At 45.0% G+C, this 26,237-nt stretch overlaps 1 protein-coding gene across 1 annotated transcript in view; it reads left to right on the forward strand.

Moving 5' to 3' along the window:
- necab2 (N-terminal EF-hand calcium binding protein 2) overlaps positions 1-26,237 on the forward strand; it is a 101,568-nt gene that overhangs the window by 15,072 nt on the left and 60,259 nt on the right. Inside the window, exons 3-5 of the mRNA XM_070907956.1 lie at positions 16,315-16,423; positions 19,746-19,771; positions 20,062-20,159. Of these exons, the coding sequence (XP_070764057.1) occupies positions 16,315-16,423; positions 19,746-19,771; positions 20,062-20,159 (233 nt within the window). The remainder of the gene's footprint in view (positions 1-16,314; positions 16,424-19,745; positions 19,772-20,061; positions 20,160-26,237) is intronic.

The raw sequence follows: 26,237 nt of genomic DNA on the forward strand, positions 1-26,237 counted from the left end.
ATTATTCCAACACTTTTCTGTAGGTTTGTGTTTCCTGAGGAACTATTGGCAGTTTTCTTTTGCACTGCCTTCCTTCTCTTCATTCTTTGTTAGTCAAGCAAAATCCTTGCAATTAACTGCATTTTCTTTCCTTCCTCCCCTCTTTTCTTTCATTCCCTTTCTGTTCCACCTTTAACCCCCCCCCCCCCCCCCCCATCCGCATGCACCAAGGCTTTTTAAACTAGCTTTGGTGCTCGCGTGGCAGGACTCCCTGGCCGAGCCACATTTGGCAGCGCTGCTGAAACAAAGCTGAGCCGCCTGTGGGCTGAGTGGGCATTTGGCACCCTCACCCACCTATCCTTCCTTCCCCTTCTGTTTCTCTTTCTCCCCCTTGTCCCCTCTCACTGCATCCACCCATTCTGTATATTCTCTCCCCTTCCCTGTCCAACTCTTCCCTCGTATTCCCCCTCTGTCTCTCCCAGCTCTCTCTACCTGTTCAGGTTGGTCTTCTTTCTCTCAGTTAGTGTATCCTCCAGCTCCGTGTTATCATTTCTGTTCTTCCGTCGCTTTCCTCTCTCCATCTTTCCCCCATCTCCTCTCCAAAGCAGAGCTCTCAGTGTGCCACAGAGGGATGTAACAGAGGAAAGGGGCGGACAAATAACAGGAGATCTAAAAAGATTCGCACAAGTTCGGGATTATGAAATGCTATCTCACGTAAGATTTGGTCAAATATGCCACTTTAAAGGCAGATATCAGTGTAGAACTGGTTTCCAAACTGTGAGCCATGCCTCCCATGGGAGAGTTTAAATCTGCTTAGAAATCCTAGAAAAAACACTCCTTATAACTCCAGAACTTGCCTGAGAATCATCACGTTTTTCAGTTTTCTTCAGTCTCAAAGTAATCCAGTGACTGTTGTCTCTACATCCATGGGTACATTGCATAACGGAACCGCTAAAAGCTCATTTGGCATACTTTTAATGCGGTCAATTTGCAACAAAGTAAACAAATGTAGGCTCAAGTTGTAACCCACAATGTAACTCACTGAATCCATGGCAACATTATACTTCCTGTTTACATCCCCCAGCGGTAGTTCTGGACCTTGGAGCACGTTTATCCCCCGAATAGAAGTAAGACAAAGATTATAACAGGAGTGACAAACTCCTGATGTACACCAAAGCACAGAAATATCCACTGTCCCACTCAATTGTGTTCTTTGTGGAGTAAACAAGCCTCTAAACTCTACCCTTGTGTAAATCATAGACTTACTAACCGAAAAGCACTTAAACCATGTGGTTCTAAAAATCCCTCATCTATTATTGACTGAACAAAATAGAGCCCCGAGTGGAAAATACATGTTTGCGTCATCAGATTGGCCCTTTTCACCGGTTGTCAGAGGCCTTCACCATCGCCTTCACTGGACCTGCGCAAGGGTCTTAAGCAGTCGCCCGACTATTGATTGAGAAAGGAAGAGATTGAAACCAAAGGCCAAGGAAATTATGAGTCTAAACAAGTCATCAGGAACAAAGCAAAGCCTTTAATCAGTCCTACCAGATTCTCTACTTAAGTGCCGGAGGTGTGAGAGGCAATCATTGATTCACTGATGTGACCTTTTCAGCTGCTCTCTCTCTCTCTCTCTCTCTCACACACACACACACACACACACACACACACACACACACAAAGATCCTCTCCAGAATCTGAACAAACAAACAGTGATGGGATCAGAGCTGTATTGTGTCCTGAATAGATTGCACCCAGTGATTGTGTGTGCTGTGGTGTGTATGTGGGTGTGTGTGTGTGTGTGTGTGTGTTTGAGTAAAGCACGTTAAACTTTTCATTAGATAATTGAAAAGACGGCGAGGACGATCAGCTGGCAGCAGGTTTTGATGGAAATACATTTAGGTTAACCAGTTCCAAGGCGCTGGTGTTGTGCGTCATTAATGGGGTTAGTTACACCTGTGCTTTACCGGCTCTGCAGAAGTCTAACGGGTGTAATAAGAAGGTTTCTAATGTCTTGTAGCACCAAATGAATTGATGAGAAAGTGACAATACATGATGAGGTGTGATATGTGAAAATAATGGACTTTCCTCTGCAACACACACTCACAGCGGAGCTACTTAGCAGACCTTTTTTTTCCCCATCTGGATTTATTTTTTTTTTTCTAGATCTGGTTTTGCTGACGAAGTTTCCGCGCTTGTATAGTCAGTGTGTCAGTATACGTTCAGACGGGTTAACCGCTCCCAGCAACCGCTACTGCAGCTTCTGCGAAAAAAAACAGAAATCAACTAACGTACGGTAACGTACAGGGGCTCTGTGTTGGTGCAGGTGCATGGCAAGAAGAGCAGCTCTGCACCTGCATTTTCCAGAGGCGTTTGCTAGCCTGCGCTGGATTGGTATATTGGTGACGCTGAGCACGCCCCAGCGGGTGGCGAGACGCAATCCAATGACAATGTGCAGTCGAGGTACCAAGAGTGACTGTGTTTGGTTCAGTCTGCACTTGATTTGCAAATTGTGGCTTTAATTCACAAGAACGGAGCCAAAGTCCTGAGAACAAGGACAGTTTAGTTAGCTCATATCCTTTTCATAATGCCACTACTCATTCACTTGTACAGCGCTTGCTACAGCAAAACTGGAGAGAATGAAATCCGCCTGCAACATGTGTTTCGTCCCCTTTTAAAGTTACAATCTCAGCCCACGTCAGTGGTGTGGATCGTGAGGGAGAGAAAGCACTGTAATCACCTGACATCTGACCATGCGGATTTTGGAAGCCGCATCCATTATCTCGCTACGAAATGCGCTTTGTTGCTGGATTACGCCATTAGTGGCAGAGGAAGTACCTGGCGCAGCACTTGGAAAGTGAGGCGCCTCGGCATCAAAAAGCAGCAGGGTTACCATGGCGAAACGCAGCTACAGCAGATGATTGGCAGCGCTGATGATCAGAAGCAGAGCCGCTCCGTGTTTGTTCTTCCACGGGCTTCATATCGGGAGAGGAATCTGGCAGCGGCTGCTAATTCCTGACTTTTTCTCTCTTAATGAGCAGTGGTTGGGAGCTGCCACTCAGGAGAGAGTGTGTGGACTCTGATTAGTATCTGTGCACACCATCTGTGTGTATTATTGAAAGAGTGGGGGTCTTCTGTTATGAGCTTGAAAGCACCAGGGGCACTTAAGACATGACATTTACGTGCCACATAATTAACACTGTGGCCTCGGTGTGTGTGTCTGTGTCAGCGTGTGTGTGTGTGTGTGTGCATAATAACTCTGCCTAAAGGTCTCTCAGGGGAATCAACCAGGGTGGAGGAGACTCAAACAGTGACTGCATTCATTTGTGGTTCCCACACTTTTCTTTGCATCATCTGCACTGTTATGTGAGACTGATAAACCCCTTGAACTGAACTTGCAGGTATTGCTGAATGTTCACCACTAAGACTTACGATGCAAACGCTTTTAGATTCAAATTCACGGGCTAACAAATGAAAGAGCCCAGCGATAATTCTTCTTAACGGAGCCAAGAAGCACATGAAGGTAAAGATAATGCTTCTTGCCCTCTCTTAGCATCCTGTAGCACCAAACTAGCAGTTTACCTCTGCTCAGATCAAGGATACACTAACCCCAGTTACCACTCTGTTGCCCCTGGTTACAGCATCCCTCTGTTCTCCTCCCATGAGGCCTTATGGGCTGCTGTTGCCATGACACCAAAGAGTTAACCTCCCCACCCTCCTATGCCCCCCCATCCCCCATCCCCATCATTTTATTCTGCACCAGACTAACAGCACTTTGCTGAGGTCTTGTTTTTGTCACAAACTGTGGGCAGCTGTTGGCCTTCAGTTCAGAATCTGCACTCAGGTGTCGCCCACCGTGTGAGGACACTCCGAGCTGAGCTGAGTGACAAAATGTTCTTTATCAGGTGGGTTTCATCTGGAACTAAAGGACACTTAAACAGTCAGTCGATCAAGAAAAAGAAATCGACATTTTTTACTAATTGATTAATGGTTTGTGTACGTTTTAGCCATGCTAGCTAAGTGCATGGCTCTGGGGATGGCCGTGTGTGTTTGTCCATCGCTTTAGTCTAGACTGAAATAACAGCTACCGCCTTCAAATTTTGTACAGAAAGTCATGGTGCCCAGAGGATAAAGCCCAATCACTTCGGAGATCCCCTGACTTTTCATCTTCAGGTCAATCTTGGTGGTTTTGAGTGGAATGTCTCAAACTGTAAGAGCAGAATTCTTATAACTTTGGCGATCCCTTAACTTTCCATCTGGCGCCATCATCAGTTAAAGCATTTCCTTTGTTCGGTACTTTGGTTTATGACCAAATACCTGCAAAGCTCCTGCAGTGCTCAACATCAGCGCGTTCGCTGCTATCAATGTGAGCTAAATGCTAAAGTTATACGGACTGAAGACCCTGCGAAATTGTGGCAGGAAACGTTTTACTTTTTTGTACGACTAATCGATGCTGATGAAATTGATAGTTAGTTGCAGCCCGAGTTCAGCCCAGAAAGCTGCCTCGTGGCCATAAGTAACTAAAGAGGTCATTGTCATGTGCTGGTTAAATGTTTCTGTTTTCTTAGTGTGACTTTGATTTTTATTTGATATTTGCCTCCCTCCACACCTGCAGCTCTGCCTCTGCCCTCGCGCCACAGCTGCTCCCGTATTATCGACCCACTTCACTGATTTACTGTCGAGTTAGATTTAATATTCACCCCGCAGCTGGCATCTTGTGCAACATCTGTTACCTACAGACATACGCCCACGTCACGTCACCCAGAGAATTGTTTCCAAATTTCTAATTGTGACGCAGCGACTCAGTGGTTTGCAGCCAGAGCGACCTGGGTTTAAATCCCAGGCCGGGTCCTCTCTGTATGGAGCTGGCGTCAGTTTGTTCAGCTGTTCTTTCATTTTTTCAATGTGTATAGAAGTCAGAGTTTGAATGAGGTTTCCTTCCTCTCGCTTCAAAATCAATGCATTGCTGTATATGCAAATAAGCATACATTTAATACATCTGAGTTCTTTACATCTGACAGACGCCACCGGACATTCTCATGCAAATACTTGATGTTGAAGAGCAATCCATTCTGACATTATTGGGGTTCAGTTCCACAACAGAAGCGATGATAAATCAGCGTGTTGACTGTCCCTGCGCAGCATCTTGTCTCTCTATTTAAATCACCCTGCTGCCAAGATGAACAGACAAAAACAGTGTGTCAGGTCAAAGGCCACAAATTCCATTCTCAGCTGACAGATATTAGCAGCTGGTATAAATTCGGTCGCCACGACACACCGCACACGCTCCATCCTCTGCAGCTGATTTGCCGACTCGGGGCTAAAAACGGACGTGGAAGTCTTGAATGGTGTAGAGGTGGCGAGGCACGCGGCATCCCCTGCTCTTTACTGACACCACAGGGCAGGCTGACAAAAGAATACTCTGTCGCTAAATTGGTATGAAGAAATGTCATCTAGATGCTGCCGGAGGGGTCCCAGCGTCCAATAGAAAGTCTCACAGGAAAGTAGCTGTCAATGTAAAGTTTCATTATTCGCCTTTCGCTGTTTTTGTGACTTTCTGAAGGCTACCGGTGTTGCATTAGTGTCATCCACGCTGTTGACAGTGTGTGTGTGTGTGTGTGGGGGGGCTTGTTAACTGTCTCCTCGAAGCCTCTCATCCTCCTTCAGCCCATCGGCTTCGCTCGCTGACAGAAAACGAATAAAGGCAAACTTTGACCCATCTGTTCTGCTCTCTTCTTCTCTTATCTTCTCTTTGATGAGGATGCTGCCTACCATGGCAGAGAGAGGGAGAGGGGGAGGGAGGATGGGATGGAAATATAATTGAAACATTTGAATCCCCTATGGAAATAAAAAGGGGAGTTTTTCATTAGTAGTTCTGTGTGAGGAAGGAGGGAGACAATAGTTGGTGGTATAGGTAGGAGGGAAGAAGGATCAGGGTGGAAAAGGGAAGCAAACAATGATTAAAAACACATCCCTGATCACACACACACACACACCTAACATTTTCATTTTCATCTCCTATTTCACTTCCTCCCTGAGCCTCTCATCCCCTCCCCTCCTCAGCATCTCTCTCTCTCTCTCTCTCTCTCTACCTGTCAGCCGTTTCTACAGCTCTGTTAATCATCACTCTGCGCAGGTGCCGGCCGTGTGAAACTCTGTGTAAACTAAACTGCCATTCCGGCCTGTTAAGTGTAATCGGGGAGCACTTTGTGTCGTCCAATACATCGGGTTAGATTGAGGTGAAATGTCTCATCTGGGACCCTCTGGCTGTAAGCTGGACATGGAGCTGACAAGATGCAGCCCGTTTGTGAGAAGGCTGGCGTTGTGAGTGGAGCTCCCTGATGTATGTGAAGAGTTGGACATCTGGAGGTTTGAGCTCTAGTGGGATTGGCTCAGCAGGCGGTTGCATTTGTCCTTAAACTGCATTATGAGAGTGATTTTTTTGTTTTGTTTTGTTTTGGCGTGCATTCCTTTCTCTTTATCTCTTCAAAAGATATGGGACTTGTTTCGAGCATAGGCCAAGTTACTTGAAAAATGGAATCAATTACACATTATATATTACTAATTAGGCTACTATAATGAATGATGATGTCGTTCCGTCTCCGCTGGATATGTAAATAAGTTCACCGTATGATGATGTATCAATATTGTGCCCCCAAGTGGCCAGAAATCAGCTATTGCAGATTTAACTGATGCAGAAATAGAAAACAGGTGGTGTTTTAACAAGCAGCCAGTCTACATTTAACAAGTGTTTACTGACCATAAGCAGCTAGCGTAACGTCAGCCCCGGTGACTGACCGCAGCACTGAGGGCTCGCACACCCTCCCAAGTCTCAACAAAACTAGGTGATTCCAGAGTGTAGGCCCTGGCTAACGCTAATAAGCCAGCCGGTAGTTCTAATGTTCTTACTGATTTTAAAATTGTAATCTAATGAAAAAAGTTATCACATTATGCTGCATTTATATAGTTATATCAATCTAGCAATAAACACATGATTATTGGCTCTCAAGCTTTCCAAATGAATGGTAGTCTAATAACAAAATTATAATGCCACAGTAGGCCACTTAAAATGACATTTACATCTACATTGATACCCCAAACTAAGGACTGTCCTTTACTGTGACTTGAAAAACATGCAGAGCGATTTTCTTTTTTCCAGCCCTGAGTAGAACCTCCAGTCCTCCTCTCAGTCTGTAGGTACGACCTCCACCAATGAGAGGGTAGGCCAGTAGCCTAGACTACGTAACCTGAGAGCTGAAAAACTGGGGCAGAGAAAGTCTGCAAAGCAACTCCTCTCTTGTTTCATCTGGTTAATGGCAGCTGGACAGTACGAAACCTCTTTAGTGAGTAAATCAAACTGAAACTGTGAAATCTGGGAGACAACAACAGGACTTTGTCCTCAGTGGAAGTGATTCCCTTGTAGTCAGAGGCAATAATAATAATAGTAGCATCTCCTTGCTCACATGTGAAGCGGCCCGCTTTTGAATAAAACAAGACACTTTGATGCTTGTAATGAGAACAAATCTGCCTATGAATTAACACAATATGGACGGCGTCCATTGGCATGCTTGTTAATCTGCCGGGCCACCAGGGCGCCGTGTGATAACATTAACAACAAGGAGCGCCGCCACGACACGAAGGAGTGGCCTCGTTTAGCCCGCTGACGCTCTATTATCTGCCATTAAACACCATCGCGCTGCATTAAAAAAGCACCGTTGTGGGCAATGGTAGTCAATTACTGGCTGGTGAAGGAGCATATCTGGCTGTAACAGGAACCATAAAACACCATTTGTGCAAATGAGGCCTCCCCAAAGGGCTGATTGAAGCAGGAGAGGCTGCCAATGGGTTTCCGATGATAGGCCCTGCGGCGGAGGCAGGCACCTGAATGCATCATCCTCACTCGCGCTACTGCTATTATCTGCCATCACCTAGGATTACTCATCATTAGGATACACGCCCACACACACACACACACACACACACACACATTACACACAGAGTAACTCCTGAACTGTACATATAAACCACACACACACACATCTTCTCCACACCATTACACCCAGTGTATTGTGTGCAGCCACACTCCCCTCTAATAATAACATTATTATGTTCAGCCAGCAGATTGATGATGATTACATATCATTCCACTCTCTGCTGAGACAGAAAATAGATAAGAGTAAATGATGATCAGCTACTGGGGCTCATCTCTTCATCCAGACAGACAGACAGACAGACAGACAGACAGACAGACAGACAGACAGACAGACAGCGGATTGTTTACCCCGGGGGGGCTTCTGTCACTGGGGAGACAGAGAGAGGATCATGTCCATCTCATTAAGACAAATTATGACCCCCGTCTCTGCTTTTATTGGAAATTAGGAGGACGGTGATTCTTTAGCTGCACACAAAGCAGCGTGTTGAGTTTAGACTCATCACACACTGTGTATGAATTCTTACTGTGTGCCTTCCTGGATATTTGAACAATGTGTATGTTGTCATATTATAATATTCCTGGTTCTACGCAGGTCGTGGGTAATCACTTACTAAGTATTTATTTTAAGACTATTTATTGGGGCCTCATGTGTCTCAGAGTGATGGAGTGATCATCTCGCAGTGCTGCCACGTTGTCATGGTTGTCAGCTGACTAGTCGACTCCGTGAGGCCAGGGGAGACTGACGTGGGCCCGGCACCACGAGGTTTGAGCTTTATCTATAGAAAAATACTTTGTCGGTATAATTTTAGGATATTTGCATAGGTGTACGCTGCGCTGTCCCTGTCCACAGCACTGAAACGGAGCGGAGACGGACAGAAAGACAGACAGAACACATCACTTGGAAGGGAAACGACAGGGAGAGAGTGAGAGAGAGAGAGACGCCAGCTGCAAACAGCTGTCTCCACGCGCTCCCCCTGCTGATTTTGACAGAGAATCGTTCATACATTCAAAAAATAGTCAGCTCTCTGCCAGTGCTGCTGTATTTTAAAACAGTAGCCTTATGTTGTTGTTATTTAGCCATTCTGAGGCTACTGCATGGTTAAATCAATTAATTGTATTTATATGAAAAAAAAATCGCCCACCCCCCTCGCAATTTTTAATCCTGGCATCCTGGCGCCCGGCCTGGACTGACGGACAAACGGACGTCTGTGCTAAAAGCTTACATGAAGTGTTGACTGCACTGAGGGCCAGTTTGATTGTTGCCAAGGTCTCAGGCTTCACTTGCTCTGATGGTGCCGTGCTAATCAGTGAGAACATCTGTTTATGCTTACTGTGAAATCAGACTGCAAAGACAGCCGGTCAGTAATGGTGTGCGATGCTGTGCGTCTTGCTCGAGGACACGTGAGCAGAGCGGACGCTGGAAGATCCCGCCGCCCCGCGAGAGCCAACAGCTGAGGGAGCGGATTGGTTAGAAAGTAAGACACTGCTGTTCCTGTTTTTAAAACAATGTTTCTTGAGGGAGTGCTAAGTGAGCTGCCAAATTATATATATGTGTGTGTGTGTGTGTGTGTGTGTGTGTGTGTGTGTGTACCAGGTGGGCTGCAGTGATGGATAGGGAGAAAGGACAAGAGCTGACAGCTCAGTGAGAATCACTCCTGTTCCTCATCTATCAGATGAAACAGCTCACTAGCAGCCTCAGACACACACACACACACACACACACACACACACACTCCTCTCCTGCTGATAAGAATTATTTGTGAGATTTGTGAGACTGTGAGGGAAATACCAGCTCATAGAACGAATCTCTAAATCTCCCTGACAAAGCAGGTGATTGTGGCTGGAGAAGAAGTAAAGACAGAGAGAGAGAGAGAGAAAGACGAGAAACAGTTAAATCAAGTTGTTATGTGAGCAAGGGAGGAAGATAAGAAGACAGCAGAGAAATAACTGAAGGGGGGAGCTGGACCAAGAAATGGGAAAAGAGGCAGAAGTGTGTGTGTGTGTGTGTGTGTTAATGGTGTACAGAGGGAGAAAGAGATGGTGATATCATGAGCCTGAAAGGAGGGTCAATTCCCCTCTTCTTGTTGCTATGACAACCCATCATGTAGCGCCCCCCAAAAATATGATAAAAAGAGAGAGAGAGAGAGAGAGAGAGGAAACCAAGCACCAAGATCCGCTGTCAGAACAAACATGATTAAACGTATGTAAAAACATGTGGAGACGGGCTGAGTGTGTGTGTGTGTGTGTGTGTGTCTCAGACATATAGTGAAGGAAGGAGCAGTGAAGGCGCACTCGCTCGCTCGCTCTTCCTCCTCAGTGCTGTGTGCAGGATGTGGAGCCCAGCAGGAAGAAGGAAGTGCTAATTGCCTCGCTTTAGTCTCCACTGAGAAAAGAGGGAGCAGTTAGCGCAGTAGGTCCACCGCTCTGACCGTCCCCTCACTCACTCGCTCTCTCTCTCTCTCACACACACACACACACACACACACACACCATGCACTCCAGGTCTGTATTAGTGAACATCTTGTGTCGTCTCCACCCCGGAGTGTTCAAACCTCCACCCTTTCATGCTGTCCTGATGGTCCAGGACACGTGGCCCCCCTCGGCGCTGTCCAGAACAGAGGCTCCACTCGCAGAGCTGCATTCAGGCCAAAATAGCAACGTGTACAAAAAAACCACACTGGTCCCATGTTGGTCCTCCAGGAACTGGGTAGACCTTTAGGTAGAGGCAAAGGTTTACAATACCCAGAGACAGCATTTTACATCTCTGGAAAAAGATCATGGTGGCAATTATTTTATCTTGAGTCAGGGTCGCGAGGCAGACAGTAGGAATAGGGCGTCCACGTTACAGCGGACAGTAATGTGAGCTCGCACCGCAGCATTTTTTTGGACGGGAGGGGTGGCGTCAAATTGCCAGACGACCCTGCATTTGTTTGCGCCCTCTGCGCTTTTCCACAGAGGTCTGCTTATGGTCCGTACACAACAGGTGTGACTGGGTAGTACAAGTTTATTTACAAATCATTTGTACATTTTAATAGTATTTTTAAAGTCAAATCAGCTCCACTGGAACTGCCAGGTCCAATCATCATCCATACTTACAGACAAGCCAGTCGACACAACGCGCAGCCGCAGTCTGTGTCGCTTGACGGTGACGCTCTGCAAAAGGAACGTTGAACTTAAATCACTCATGCTTGCGACGAGCACTCGGACCTGCCGTGTTTACAAAGGTGAATCAAATCTTGAACGACTTCACTGCCGTCAGCCTGAAAATGACGGGGTGCGTCTCGACGGCATTTTCACCACCTGTAATTTGCGACAGCGCAGATGGCAGATCTGCCTTCTTTCCATGATTGGCAGAACAAAGAGTTCTTTTTGGTTGCATGATTTTCCTCTCTGGTATTTTCTAAATGAAGACCTTTGATGAAAGAAGAGGTGTGAAAATGCCATCCTGTTTATGACGACTCCTCGGGGCGTTATAATGACACCCCAATGGCATTACGGGGAAATAAAGCAGGGTTTCATTCTCTTGGAGGAAAGATTTGTTTTTGCCTTTGCAATTCCAAATCAACTGTCCTGTGAGGCACGCAGTGATTGTTAATTTGTTCATTGTATGATTTTTTTCAGAAAATCGTTACCTGCTGTCAGTATCCACTCTCAAAAGTAAAATTTGCATTTGATCTAATTCTAATAACTATCAATCTCTGGCTGACAGGCAGATCTGAAATAACTGTGGCACAGGTTTGCATTACATTGTGCTTAAAACAAAGTGGCAGGCTGTACAACAATAGGCTGTCAGGGAAAGTGGGTAAATATAACAACAAACTATTATCTCTTCTCTGAGGTCTGAGTCATGCGGGACTCGTAGAAAACAAATAAGAACAGACAGAACAAAGACAGAGACAGGAAGCAGGTTCTTTACCTCAGCCCCCTGCACTGATTTGGTACACAGTACACTCTGTCCTTGTAGGTCTGAGTGAGTGTGTGTGTGTGTGTGTGTGTGAGAGAGATTTCCATAATTTAATCTCGCTGTGCCATTACATTAGCAGCGCAGGGCGTTGTGTTTGCACAAAATGAAAAGACTCTTCAAACAGGGAATAAAATTCACCTGAGGAGACATGATGTACTGACTCAGAGCTGCACTGTTGTGTGTTGGCAGGCCCAACTTTCAGTGAGAGGTAACTGTTGACTTTACAGGGCTCTGCGCAGAAATCGTACAATGGCACATCCACCGTATTCCTAGTCCCATGATGCCTTGTGTCCTCCCTTTTCTTGGATATTCGCGGGGAGCAAATGATGTGGGGGAACACAGCTTTTGACACAGTGGGACTGCACAGTAAATATGAAGCTGCAGCCAGCAGCCGGTTAGCCTAACTTGCCAGTTTGCCTGGCTCTGCCTAAAGGTAACAAAACCCACTTGCCAGCACCTCCAAAGCTCATTAATAAATAAGTTTGACCCCTTTTTGTAAAATACGGCGATTTGTCCTCTTAACATTTTGTCCCAAATCTTGTATTTAGACGGTGGTTTTTGCCTGGACTGCCGACTCATCACCTCCCTGTTGTTTTAGAAGCCATTTCTGAGATTGGGTCATTTCCTTTGCATCAGAATGATTTCCCTCCGTGGGCCATTTCTGGACAGTAAAATAAAGGTCATTTCAGCAAACAGGGGCAAATCAACAGTGTCTCATTTGGAGGGGACAGGATGCTCTTGGCTGTTGTGTCACCTCCTCTGTTGCCACCTTATGAGGTCAGTGAGGAGGGCGGTTGGTGGCTAACGGGAAGCAGCTGAAATGGTCTGTGGATGCTGACCAGGATAGCCTGGCTGTCCTGTTGGGTGAATGCAATGGAGAACAAGCAAGTAGCACATTCAATTACGCTACGTATGTGTGAGAAGGCCCCATGTGACAAAAAAAGAAACCTATTCCAGCACTTGGCAGTGGTATAGTATAGACTAGGGATTATTGAAGCTGTAGTTTTTTGTTAGACATGTGTATTTCATGCTTTGGGAAATTGGGTTAGCGAGCTGTCTGCTTTGCTTGAGTGGTGTGTGCGTGTGTTTGTTGCTGCGTTTCTGGTGTGTTACTGGAGAATTCCTGAGTGGGTCTAACTGGGGTAGCTGGCTGCATGCAGTAAATTGGGTCACTGCTGAATTAAACACCAGTGCCTCTGCTTTCAGTGCTGCTTCACTGCTGCGCCAGAGAAGGGCAGGTTAGAAATAGTCACGGCCGCAGAGTCCAAATAAATAGTGGAGCCCGGGCGGACGGGGAGAGTGGGACTGGTGCTGTGGACACAAGAAGTGGCATTTCAGAAGTCCGTCGCAAACAAACATGCCTTCTGTCAAGGAAAGGTTATGCCAAGCGTTCACCAAAAGGAAGCCGCCTGTGAAAGTCATTGTGTGCAGCAGAAATCAACACGGCACAACATGTGAGAGTCCGCTTGTGCTTTGTGTTTCTCTAACAAGGAGCTCGAAGAGAAGAGGGCTAAAATTGATGGCGAGACTAATAGGGGTACCAAGTGAGATGGAGAGGAGGTAGGAGGAGAGCCAAAAGGAGTGTGGCTGGCCCACTATGGTTGTGGAGTTCCTGGAAGTTTGTTGTTTTGACAGTTTGTTAGTCTGTTTCAAAGAGGCATGCAAAGCCTTTTCTCCCGAGTGGTCAAAAACCTGAGCCACAGCCAGAGAGCGGTGCAGCTCGCTGTCTCTCTGCTGGATGTGTGTCAGCCACACAAAAGAAACAACAGAGGCAGAAGAAAGTAGCAAGGGGCAATTAAAAAAAAAGGGATGCATTCTTGTCGGTAAAATGGGGAATTCATAAACATATGCTTGCCCAATCCCACAACTGAGAAACAGCAGCGGGGAACACATGAGGCAGACGTAAGAGCAGCACATTTGAATTCAGCCCTTTGTAAGTTCTGCAGTCCCTCCTGTCGCTGTGCTCTCCCAGCGCTCTGCAGTGGTCCCACAGCTCAACCTGCTGCATCCAGTCAGCCACACTCAAGGACAAACACACTTTGAGGGCAAGGGAATTAATATTTGATATCTAGCTCTGCATCATGTGGTGAGACAGACAGTCAGGCGTACTGGCAAGCAGATACAGGATGGAGTCAAAGCCACGAATAACCACTCCCTACTGCAGAGCCACCACTCCACCACAGAAAGAGCTCACGCTGCATTACAATTAAACAGCAAAAAAAGAGATGATGGCTGGTTGTTGGTTGGATTGGTAAGAGAAAAAGGGCTCTGCAGAACTGGTTAGGCAACTCAAACTACTTAGTTACTGTTAGGACATGATTGTTGTCATGGGTAGATATTAGTAAAAAAAAACCTTGTTTTTCCTGACCTCTAGTGTTTAAACTTCTCACCCTGCTGCTGTGATGTAGGAAGTGTACTCCAGGGTGTGGCAGTACACCGTGACATCACTGTTGGGTGTGGTCACAGGTGCAACAGAGCACACTTCTGACCACACCCGTCAACGTACCAGAGATGAACCAGAGATATAAATGATGAAGAGCCAATTTGGGCTCGGAACATTGTACTTTTTCTAAACATAATAAAGTAAAAAAATATATTTATATATAAATTAGGGAGAATTCTGCAGAAATTGATATACAAGAGGCGGCCTTCTTTATGTTTGCAACATAACGTTGAGGGATCATGGTGCTGTCTTCAGTTTAAATTAAAAAAAGTCACACTGAAACACCCTGGGAACATTGGGCCGTGGCAACATAGGGCTGTAGTACTCGAGTCCAGTCATCAGTGTGCGAACAATTTGAGAAAGAGAGCGTGATTGATCGGTTGTTCAGGAAGAATTGATTATTTACTTCCAATAATACAAGCAGGAGGGATGCTGCATGGTTGGCAGTGAGCACAAGGACATTGATAACAGTGTCTGATACAAAAGATCTTTGATTGTAAACTTGTGGAACGCTGTTTATCAGCTTGCTAACCATAGATCGCTCCTGATGTTTGAGCTGACAGGTTGTGTGCATATGGATTCACGATGATGGATCAAGCCTACGTGTACAAAGTGTCAAATATTGTCCACGTCACACATCAGCATTTAAAAAACAAACCTTTCATTGGAGGTTACATAACAAGAGCAGAAATCCAGTATCTTGTCACGAGCTTTTTGCTTCCCAATGCTTTCCAAAAGGCCTTGAGGTTTGGAAACATACTCGGCATTGTGTGCTCATCAAAGTGCCGAGACAGACAGACAGACAGACAGCAGGGATACAGCTAAAGGTTTGTAGCAGACTGAAGCGCATGCTGGATTGATTTCACAGCAGCTTTAGAAAGCACAGAAGGCAGGAATCCTCACTGAGCCTGTGTGTGTGTGTGTGTGTGTGTGTGTGTGTGTGTGTGTGTGTGTGAGGGTGGGGAACATGGTACAGCAAAGCAAACAGGTATTAAATGTCAAGATCTGATGAAAAATGATAAACCTCATCATGATCAAGTGATTTAGAACAAAATAGGGGCAACTGAAGACAGACAATTTGCATAGACAACACTAATAGTGTGCCTTGAACAGGGATTTCAAGTAATACAGACTTTGTGGTAGACTTGTCATATCCTCTGGTTAGCTGACCCACAGTGGATGGCTGTAATGCCCTCTCTGGATCCGGAGTAAACCAGGTTCCAGACTGAGGAACAGCCAGAGGAGTTTTAAAAGTATCTCAGGCGTCTCTCTGACTCATACAGTACTGAGTGGAAAGGTCTGAGATGTAGATCAGTATCATTCATTTCAATTCAGTTTTATTTTATTTATATAGCGCCAAATCACAACACTAGACACAGGTCTAGACTGAACTCTTCATAATACTCACAGAGACCCAACTGTTCCCATGAGGGGAGTACTTGATGAAACGTTGATGCCTGCCGAGAAACCAGGTTACAATTAGTTTGGGTTTGTAACAAATTATTCGACAGTCCATCCAATAGTTGTCGAGACGTTTCACAAAAAAACAGAAAAAACATCAACCTCAAGGTGGCACCAGCGTTAAAGTCAGGGAATCACCAAAATCAGTGCATCATCATCCCCTGGGGACCACGAATGTCTGTACAAAATGTCACGGCAGTCCGATGTAGTTGCTCGATCCCTATGACTTGGAAAGACTCTTGAAAGAATCCCCAAAGAGCAACAAATGTTACAGTACAGTATCATAGGTTTCAATAATTACCTCTTTATCTCCTGTAATCCCCTTCAAAAGCAGCAGACCAACCTGTCCAGAGTGAAGTCATTTACATGGTAGCTTAAACGGGCGGCTCCCCACATTAATATCTTCTCATGTTGAGCTTTTTGGCACAAACAAATGTCAAGATCTTTGAGGGAACTCAGGTCTCCTTGCGAGGATGCTCCAAATGATTTCACAGTGATGTGATGTGATGTGATGTGTGTGTCTGTCTCCTGCAGATGACGGTAAGCTGTCTCTGGATGAGTTCCAGGCTTTCTTCTCCGATGGCACGCTGAACGAGGAAGAGCTGGAGAAGCTGTTTCACACCATCGACTCTGATAACACCAGGTCAGCACTGCTACACCACCACTGTGTGTGTGTGTGTGTGTGTGATGGCTGTGTCGCTGCATGAAACAAATCTGCATACAGTGCTTGTACATTTGTGTGTGTGTGTGTGTGTGTGTGTGTGTGTGTGTGTGTGCATGCTAAGGTAAAATGTATGTAATTTATCCAGCAGCCTGAAAATGTCACATCCAGTTCTGAAAGCTCCTTTTATGGGGAACCTTTTGTACCAAAGCCCTTTACGTTAAGTGACATTTTCAATATGAATATGGCTAAATGAAAAAATGATCAAGGGAGAAGAGATTTAAAAATAAAACAGTGGGAGAAAGTGATGAAAGAAGAGTGAAAACTGAGGAAAGTAAATGTTGCCTGTTTTTACGTCCTTCACCTTCTCTTACTCTCCGTCTCATCGTCTAGTTTTCCGCAATAGTCATCGTGACCCTCCAGGACATTAACTTCTCTTCGTCTGCTGCTCCCTGGGACGCTTTGTTTGGCTCTCATTAAATCAATTCATTGACCCTTTATAATCAGCCAATCAGCTCATTCCGGCCTGCAATCAGGAGAAGTGTGCTGACACAGTGGGATCTGAGTGATCAAAAGACGGGCTCTGCTAATTTACACAACCCTCAGAAACCTGCGGGGCCTTGAAATAAAATGAAACCAAGCAGAACAAAAGCTGACCTTTATGGCGGTTGTAGAATTGAATTAGGTTTGATATATAAATCCTCCACCAGGCTCAGCCTTGAGTGGAGATTCTTTTTTAAATCAGTGCGGTAAGTGGACCGTGCAACCGCCGCCATCCCTCTGACGTCAGCCATCTTGCCTCTTGGACGATGGTCGCGCTTTATAAATCTTGTTCACTGCAGTCAGAAAAGTTTCTACTCATTAGAGTTAAGTAGACTTGGCAGCCGCGCGCCGGGCCTCAGCATTATCATGTGACAGCAGATAAGGTTATTGATTGGTGCGGGGAAAAGAAGAAATGAGGGCGTAAGCGTTTCCTGTTGAAGCAGGAAGTTGATGGATGGAGAGGAGGGACGGAGCAGGCAGAGACTGAGCGCTGTCCTGCTTCCAGTCGTTCGTCCGTCCATCTCTGTCACTCTTTGGTTTCTTCCAATTTCCAGCTTTCTTTCCCTGTCGGGCTGTTTTCTTAGATTCCTGTCTCTGTTTCCTGCCAGGCTCTTCTTGTTTCCATGCTCCATCCTTCTCCATCACTCTCTCTCTTGCTCCATCCTCTGCCCATCTGCCACTCATTCCTGTCTTCAGCCCTTTCTGGCTTCAAATCCTCCCTGTCCTCCTCTGTATCTATTTGACTCCATTGTGCCCCGAAATGGTGCTGGAGAGGGGGCAGAACATGAAATCTCAGGTGATATCCGGACTGATGTTTGTGATGTTTTAATCATGTTTTAATTCTCTTTTTTTTATCCATTTGTGCATTCATTTTTGTTTCGTTCAGCTCCTACTAAATTGTCTTTTACCCAATTGCATGGACAGACTTATTATTTAGTCAATTAAACAAACTGTAAATCTCCCAGGAGTCCCAACGGAGAGAGGCACCTGTTGAAATCTGCATAACTTTACTGACAATCACTCCAAATCTTATTAGAAAAACAGTTTTAAGAGTAACAAGTCATTCTTTCACTGCGGATACACTCAAACAAAGCAGATGAATGCAAGAAATAAAACTACTTACAGTATGTTTTTACATAGAATACTTGAACCCTCCCCTTTTTGTCCCTGTTGGAGGGTGAGTTTGTCGCATTTTTTGCCCGGTGTTGCTTCTGATTGGTCATCATCATTGAAGGGGTATTTAGCATTGCCCTAAATCACTAGAGCATCATAAAGTCGAGGGACTCGTAAGAGACGCCGGACGCCTAGCGTGAGCAGTATGGAAGCGTGGGTCAGCCTGCGCTCAGAAACCAATACTCCAATAATCACCGTAGTCACGAGCATAAAACAGAAGAAGAAAAGAATGTGTGGCACAAGTGAAGCACAAGCCGTTGTGCAGCCTGTGTAGACAGCTGGATTTATTAAAATAGAAGCGTTCTGTTCCATCACTCCCTAGTATGGGTCAGTCTCCTGCATTTCCCAAAATGCAACTCAATAGCATCTTTTAATAGACCCCTCCTGGCTGGTAAAAGCCCGTCTTTCAAACTCCACACCTCCAGCTCATAACGCAGGCTGTCTGTTGTAAACGATGTGGTTGATCCCTCTCGCGTATTCCTACAAGGTCGATTCCCAAAGACTAATGCAACATGGAGGGATGATAAATCTTAGTACCTAACTAACCACCTAACTAACTAATCCTAACAAACCCAATAGGCGCCTCTATCACTTGCATAGAAGTAAATAATTGCTGATTTACTCCCCCCTGTGGAAAAGCGGCATCTGGATCTACCATTTGGAGTGTAAACAATCTGCCACTTTTATTTCAGCCGATTAAATGTTGAAACAGATTTACAACACTGACAAACATCCCCAAGTGCACATGCCATGAGTAAACATGAGGATATATTTAAGTTGTGTAAAACTAGACTTTTGCTGTATATTCTTTTTAAGCCCGTCTGTCACAGTGATGGATCAGGGTTCATTCTGGCAGAACCCGTGCATTTAAATGAAACTGCTGCTGTAATGAAATGAAATGGGCCATTATCAAACCAGGCTGTCGAACAAGGAGCACAGAGCATAAAGGGCATGGCCTTTTGCTAATATTTGAAATATTCAAAAAGCAGTGAAGAAGTGACTCTCAAACCTCCGTTACTGCGTTACATTCACTTTAATGTGCAGCATTTACTGAACAGTAATTAGGATGCACAGATGGAGTCTTTCTGCCCGTCTCCTCCTCTGTCCCCGGCTCTCCCATCATCACTTACACCTCACATCCCTGTTTTAGGCTGCTTCCTCGTCCTTCCTTCATTCCCTCGCTTCGTCTTTTTCCTCCTCTCCATCACGGCCTCTCCTCCCTTGTTCTCCTCTTTCTCTCCTGGTCAGTCAGCCAGAGAAAGTCTTCTTTTACGGCGGTGAAGAATTTGCTGCCGAATGAGTCCCCACACAGTGAGCTGAGCATGAATGATGGCAGTGGATTGATTCAGACTCCTGTCAGAGGGTCTTGTTAGATCCCTCGCTGCCTGCCAAACTCCAGCTCTGTGTGTGTGTGTGTGTGTGTGTGTGTGTGTGTGTGTGTGTGAGTTAGAGAGACTGCATGCAAAGAAAGTCTTTCCTCTGTTTCTGACCCTGCTCTTCTCCATCCTTTTCCTTCCTTTCTTCCTACTTTCCTTCCTTCCTTCCCTCCCTTTTCTCCCTCTGCTGCTCCTCTGCTATGCTGTGATAGTAATGTTGACACTAAGGAACTCTGCGGTAAGTAGACTGCCCACACACACACACACACACACACACACACACACACTTCCCTGCCGCTGCCCTCATTCTCTCTCTTATCTAATATTAAAAAGTACTTCTCAGTTCAAATGCAGTTATTTTGAATTGAAATATATTATATTAATTCAGCTACTTTGAGATAACAACTGTAAATTATTTTGTGACTCCAAAAGTTGAACAAATTTTGTAATGTGCCAATTTGCCTGTCTGTGTGTGTGTGTGTGTGTGTGTGTGTGTGTGTGTGTGTGTGTGTGTGTGTGTGTGTACAGACTACTTTGCCAAGCACATGGGGGACTATGAGGGAGTTCTGGCCTCATTGGAAACGCTCAACCTTTCCATCCTCAAAGCTATGGACTTCACCAAAAAGGTAAGAGAGTGTGTGTGTGTGTGTGTGTGTGTGTGTGAGCGACTCGACTCTTGTCATTGAACTGATGTATCTTTTGGGTCATACTAGTTTTATGGTAGATTTCGGGCCAATCGTATTTTGTTGAACTAGAAGCCATTTGAATTGGATGCTGGAACTAGCTACCTAGCCTAGCAGCCTACCGCTACGTCACACGTTACGTTGCTCTGACTGGTTGCAGCGTCCAGAGGCATTTTGGCCTGCGCCCGTTGATAACGCCCCTTGGAAATCGAGGCTACGTTTAGTGATGAGAACACAAAGACCAAAGTCCACCATCCAGTGGAGTTTTGGCCTCTGTGTACCGTGCTAACACTTTAGCTTACAGTATGTTGTGTGACAGCAGGTACAGGGGGGAAATGAGAGCGCTTGCGGCAGGTTTTACTGTAGTGTCAGGTAAAGGTGAAGGCCATAACATAGTGTAACGGTAACACAAGTAGAGAAGAGTCATCAAGTCAGCGAACTGACTCAGTAGTGTCAGTTACACAGCAATATCTATCTAAAGTTTGCTAACATGAGCTAACATTAGCCATCATGACCCATGGTCATAACAGACCAAGTGAGGCTGTAGCGGCAAAAACCCTGAGTGTATACATTTGCGCAAGAGTGTGTTTTTTATTGCTCATGAGTTAAACGATGCTGTGTGTTCTTTTAAATGGAAATGACTGATATTGATGATATTTGCGTTTGTCTTTCGGTATAGTTGGCTTGTAACCCAGTCGAATTCGAATCCGACTTCATTGGTGAGCACTATGCTCTCACAATAACCGAATGTCAAACCTTTCTTTTTTAATTTTTTTTACTGCCATGAGAAGATGAACGCACATGTTTACGTACGTGTGTCTTCTGCATCAGCTGTACAGATGTGGAAGCAGTGTGTCCACATTTGTGCCTCCAAACATACAGCGCAGTGTCCAGTGAGTCTGTTCCCATAGAGCCGGTGCAATGATGTGTGTATGTGTTTGTGGGGCTGGATGGTATCTGTGTGTGTGTGTGTGTGTGTGTGTGTGTGTTAGTGTGTGCATTGTGGAGTGCGGCAAAATAATGGTATGTCAAGTTTCTCCCTTGTGCTGGTTCAGAGTGCGTGATTGTGTGTGTGTGTGTGTGTGTGTGTGTGTGTGTGTGTGTGTGTGTGTGTGTGTTTATGGCAGTCAGCTGGAGAACAGTAATGTGTTATCCTAGTTTTTCCCGTGTGCTATATATAGCAGCTGGTCCACAGCCACACTCCCATATCCATGTTCATGTTAGAGTTCTGCTTCAGTGTGTGTGTGTGTGCGTGTGTGCGTGTGCGTGTGCGTGTGTGTGTGTGTGTGTGTGTTTAGCACTCTGCTCTGTGTGTCTCTGTATCTCTATCCACCAGCTCTGTCTTAATCTTTCTTTCTGCTGCAGGCCATTCACAGCACACACGCACACACACACACACACACACACACCCACACACTCACAGACACACCTGCCCTCCCTCACACACAACCTCGGGCTGGTTTCTCTCTAATGAGCAGCCATTGTTTAATCAATCAGTCGAGTGTCTCTCTTGTCCTATAGCTGTATCTCCTGTGCTCTCTCTTCTTCTCACTCTCATTCATACTGTTTTTTTCCCTGTAACACACACACACACACACACACACACACACACACACACACACACACACACTCCTTTTTGTCTAGGGCTGTGATGTCATTATACTGTCTGTTAGGGGCAGTGAGAAAGAGCTCTAACGGTGCTGCGTAGGGGATGGATCAGCTCAAAGAGTCAAATAGCCAAACTGAAGCAGAGACGCTGCTGACGAGTCTAATATTGATGGAGGTTGTGTGTGTGTGTGTGTGTGTGTGTGTTTCAGATTTCAAGGCTACAGTAGATTTTACTGCAGAGAGAGACAGCAGAGATTGGAGGCCAAAGTATCTTTGTTTCAAACACAGAGGCCGCAGCTGTCAGTCATTTAGCAAACCTGTATTATTAGATTCTCTGTTGCAGTGTTCCACAGCACTACTGACCACTGGAGCTGTTTATGAGCTCAGTAGAAAACCTGCAGCTCGGATAAGCCTTTAAACGTAAATGGACTTCCATATTTATTGACTCACCAGTACCTTAAACAACAGCAATCCCTGGCCTCATGTCACGATACGTAAAAAAAGAGAGGAAAACACATGTTAAATTAAAAAAAAAGGAAAGAGAACAGTTGGTTTCTGGAGTGGAGGTATTGGAGTCGGGACTCCATGCTATATATACTTTCCCATGTTGGCCCAAAAAAACCACAAACATTGACTACTCATAAAGTAAAGGGATATAGTAATGGCTACCTTGGAAAATATTGTCAGAAAACTTTGTCAGAAAAGATTTTTTTGTGCACCGTGGTTTAAGAAGGAATAGAATTTTCTTACTTTGGTAGCCAGTGGTAGTATCAGAAAAGACAGCTACGCAGGCCACTTCACGCCACTTTATAAAATATTATAGAAATACTTAAGGATCCATTTCTTTTATTTTACTATGTTATAGTAATTACATTTACATAAGAAAAAGATAAAAATTACATTTGTCCGCTTTAAGTCAAATGGTGCAGATTATCTACCACATTTTAACCTCTTACTCAAAATCACTCTTCATATAATTTGAGCAACACTTTTGGTATTTCATGGTTAGCCAGTTCTTCCAAAGAGTGCCTCTTCAGAAGCTGGAGCTTATCGGCAAAGGTCTAAGTGGACTGTCTGAGTGCTAATCCACGAGTAGGGATGAGAGCCTAAGTCACTGGGCTGGCAGTAATAGCTGTGCATGTTTCAATTTAACTTTACCCTGAAAAGAAGGAACACCAGCGGCGCTCATTTCTTTATCTTTTCCTCCTGCACCCTTCTTTGTCTTCACCTACGTACTGCTGCCCCCCCCTCCCCACTATATTCCTCTGTTTCTCTCCTCTTCTCTTCCCCCCATTCGGTCATGTTCAAAAAAGATAAATAATCCCATACTGTAGACGTCAAGACATAGAAACATATAGTGACTGATATGCCCTGCATTAGAAAACAGTAGAATCAATGCATCCAGTGGGTTGTATTTATTTTAAAAAAGGTTTCAAGACAACATCCATGTAAAAACTGGAGAGAATCTCCAAATTGAGGCAGATGTGAGGAGGCGGAGTGGGTGGAGCTAAAAGACAGAGCGTGATATTAGCTTGAGCAGGAGGCTGTAGCCTGAGCCCTGGCCTTTTAGAGCCCAGTGAGAATTGATTAACTCTCCATCTACCTCAGTGGATATAGACGCAGAGAGAAAGACTGAGTGGAACAGGAAGGCAGGCTTTGTACTCTGCAGTTATCCACGGTACTGTACAGAAGTGGGGTTTTTCTCCTCCTGTAAAGCGCTTGGTCGCAACGCCATTTTTGTTCTTGAAAACAAAAATGGGTCTCCAGATTATTCATCTCAAATTCATACCCCAGCAGTATTGGCTCTGCTGTGGTGCAAAAAGCTTGCCAAATCCTTGCAATGTAAGACAGGATGAATAAAATGACACGCTGCTCCTGGAATAAAACACATTACAGTAGCCAATATAGTGCCTGTATAATCTTCTAGGCCATTGTTTTTCTCACAAGAATATAAATCGTCTCCCCTCAGACAAAGTTTGATATCCACAGCTGTGATCCATGCAGCTGGACAAACTGCTAGAAACCAGAGAGAGACAGCGATACTCTCTGTCTGTGTCACCATCGCTCATCATCCTTCCCGTCGTGCTCCCAGAGGGACAGCCAGCACGCTAATAATTCATGCAAATGTGATATTTCCATTCACTTCATGCAGTATTCATTATTTTGACTGTCAAGGTATCAATTAGTGGAAGCCGTCGCTGCTGCCTGTTTTTAAGGGGCTCATGAGATTCTGCAAATGAGCTGATCGTAAAGTAATTAGTGGTGATTAATAAACTCGGATCACCTCTGACCTTGCATCAGATCGGCCCAGGTATTAATTGTAATTATGCCGCTAATACACAAAGGACACAGCAGAGTTATTACATACAGTATTACATACTGTACTTATCTTTCGATGGTAAGACTACGGCAGCAACTTAAGAGATGGTAAACAGTATGATCTGCCCTGTGTCTGTTACCTGTGCTATTTGTTGACCGTTTTATGACTCATTAATGTATTGACACTGCAAAATCGTGGGAAAATATGTCCCTTTTTTTGGTGTCAGATTGGTTATACAAGAGTGGGAAAAACTTTTATTCCTTGGCATAAATAAGGATTACAATCCGTTATATATAACTTTGACATCTATATTTTCAACATTTAGAAAATGTGAACATTTAAAAAGAAAAAAAAGATGTAACCCAACAATAGGCCTTTTTCACATCAGACATTTAAACAGATAATAGGTGTAATCAGTAACGCTGGCTGCATTCCAATTAGGTGAGCCATTTCCAGGGTCTTGGTATTGTGCATGCTCGCTAACTGAGATGGCTTAGTGGGACCCGTAGACTGGAACTGTGGAACTGTAAAAAAACCCAACAAAAAAAAACGTACTCTTTGTTTTTTAGATTAGGTTCCATGTTTTTTTTCTTGAAATGCATTATGGTACAAACGCTATCAGTTGTGATATAATGTGACATGATATTTACGATGTAGAGGTAGAGATACAGTAGAATGATGGATTGATTCAATCACGGCGTCAACAAACTATTTTCCTGTTGTTCGGTTCCATCGTCGTTGTACTAATGAACTAAGAAACACACACTGTCTGCCTGTGGCTGCAGATCTGTGGTGCTGTGTGCTCACGTCGTGTTACTCTGCTCCATCCAGACGACCAAATGATTCCCTACATGAGTCCCTGTTGTCATGGTTCAGTGTGATTGGGCTCAGCTGTTTCAGACATATGACAGCAGTGATGTGACCGGCCTTGTGAACTCACCACACCTTCCTTCAGCCAGCCCTTTTGCACTTTGTGCTGCTGCACATTCATGAAGCTTCACTTTGGTGCTATATCTATGAACTTTGGTCCTGGTCCTGGACCTGGAGTGTGGTTCCAATGTAGCAGAAGCTCAAACAATTACATGCAGTAGCTCATAAAAAACTAGACGTCACACCGTTTTCATAGTGACATAGCACACAAACTTGAAAATCTAGCTCGAGCACAGAAAAAGTGTGCATGGTTTACAGGTACGAGGTACATTGAGGACTTGAAGGCCATGTAGAATTATATCACTCCAACTTAAAGTAAGTTAACAGACGTGAAACTTCTAAGTTGGAGAAAAGCAAAGGCCAAAAAACAAAAAAATGTTGTAATGATGTAATTTTGTTGACGTTTGTTGCTGTTGTTAGCTTCCTCGACTTCTTTATCTTCACAGTAAAACAAACAAGGTGTCCACTGTTAACTCGGCCCGTACCGTCCCACTGCACCACTGTGTCAGCATGGCACCACCTCAAGAGTTCCTGCAGGGTTACTATGGTGACAGTTGCCATGGAGGGAGGACACTTTGAAGACTGTTGTCTTGGAGACGAGTTGAGCTGCTGTCAGTCTGCCTCGAGCCAGCCTGTTAAGACAAGAGATCGCTCAGCTAACTTTCGCCAAAGTTTTGTATTCGCAAGCAGGTCCCACTCATGACGCCACCCGGCACCACATGCAGGACAGACTGCGGGTCTTCGCATGGCATCTCTGACGTCTTCCTGACAGTTTCATACTTCACTGTAGTTCCTCTGGCAGCACTCGTTTCCACGTTTTCCTAATTTTGTGAACAAGATGAAAGATGACTGCCTTTTAAAAACGCGTGAGCAGCGGAGGAAAGTGTGAGAGAAAACGTTCGGACAGGAAAGGCTGACAGTGAGTTTGTTTGGCCGTGAAGGGCTGTGAGAAAGCCCCCCCCCCCCCTGCATGTCTGCATCGTACTCACATTCCCAGATGACGCCTCTGAAAGTCATGGTTTAGACGGCGTTAGACAAATATAAAATCCACGGGGATGGAGCAAACACGTTGAAATGCTTCAAATCTCAGTGTTGTTTTTAACTACTCTTCTTTTCTTTCTTTTTTTTGTGAAAGCTTTTATGGCGCTATCAGAGTCAGAAGT

This window comes from Enoplosus armatus, chromosome 6 (assembly GCF_043641665.1).
Source record: "Enoplosus armatus isolate fEnoArm2 chromosome 6, fEnoArm2.hap1, whole genome shotgun sequence".
NCBI lineage: Eukaryota > Metazoa > Chordata > Actinopteri > Centrarchiformes > Enoplosidae > Enoplosus > Enoplosus armatus.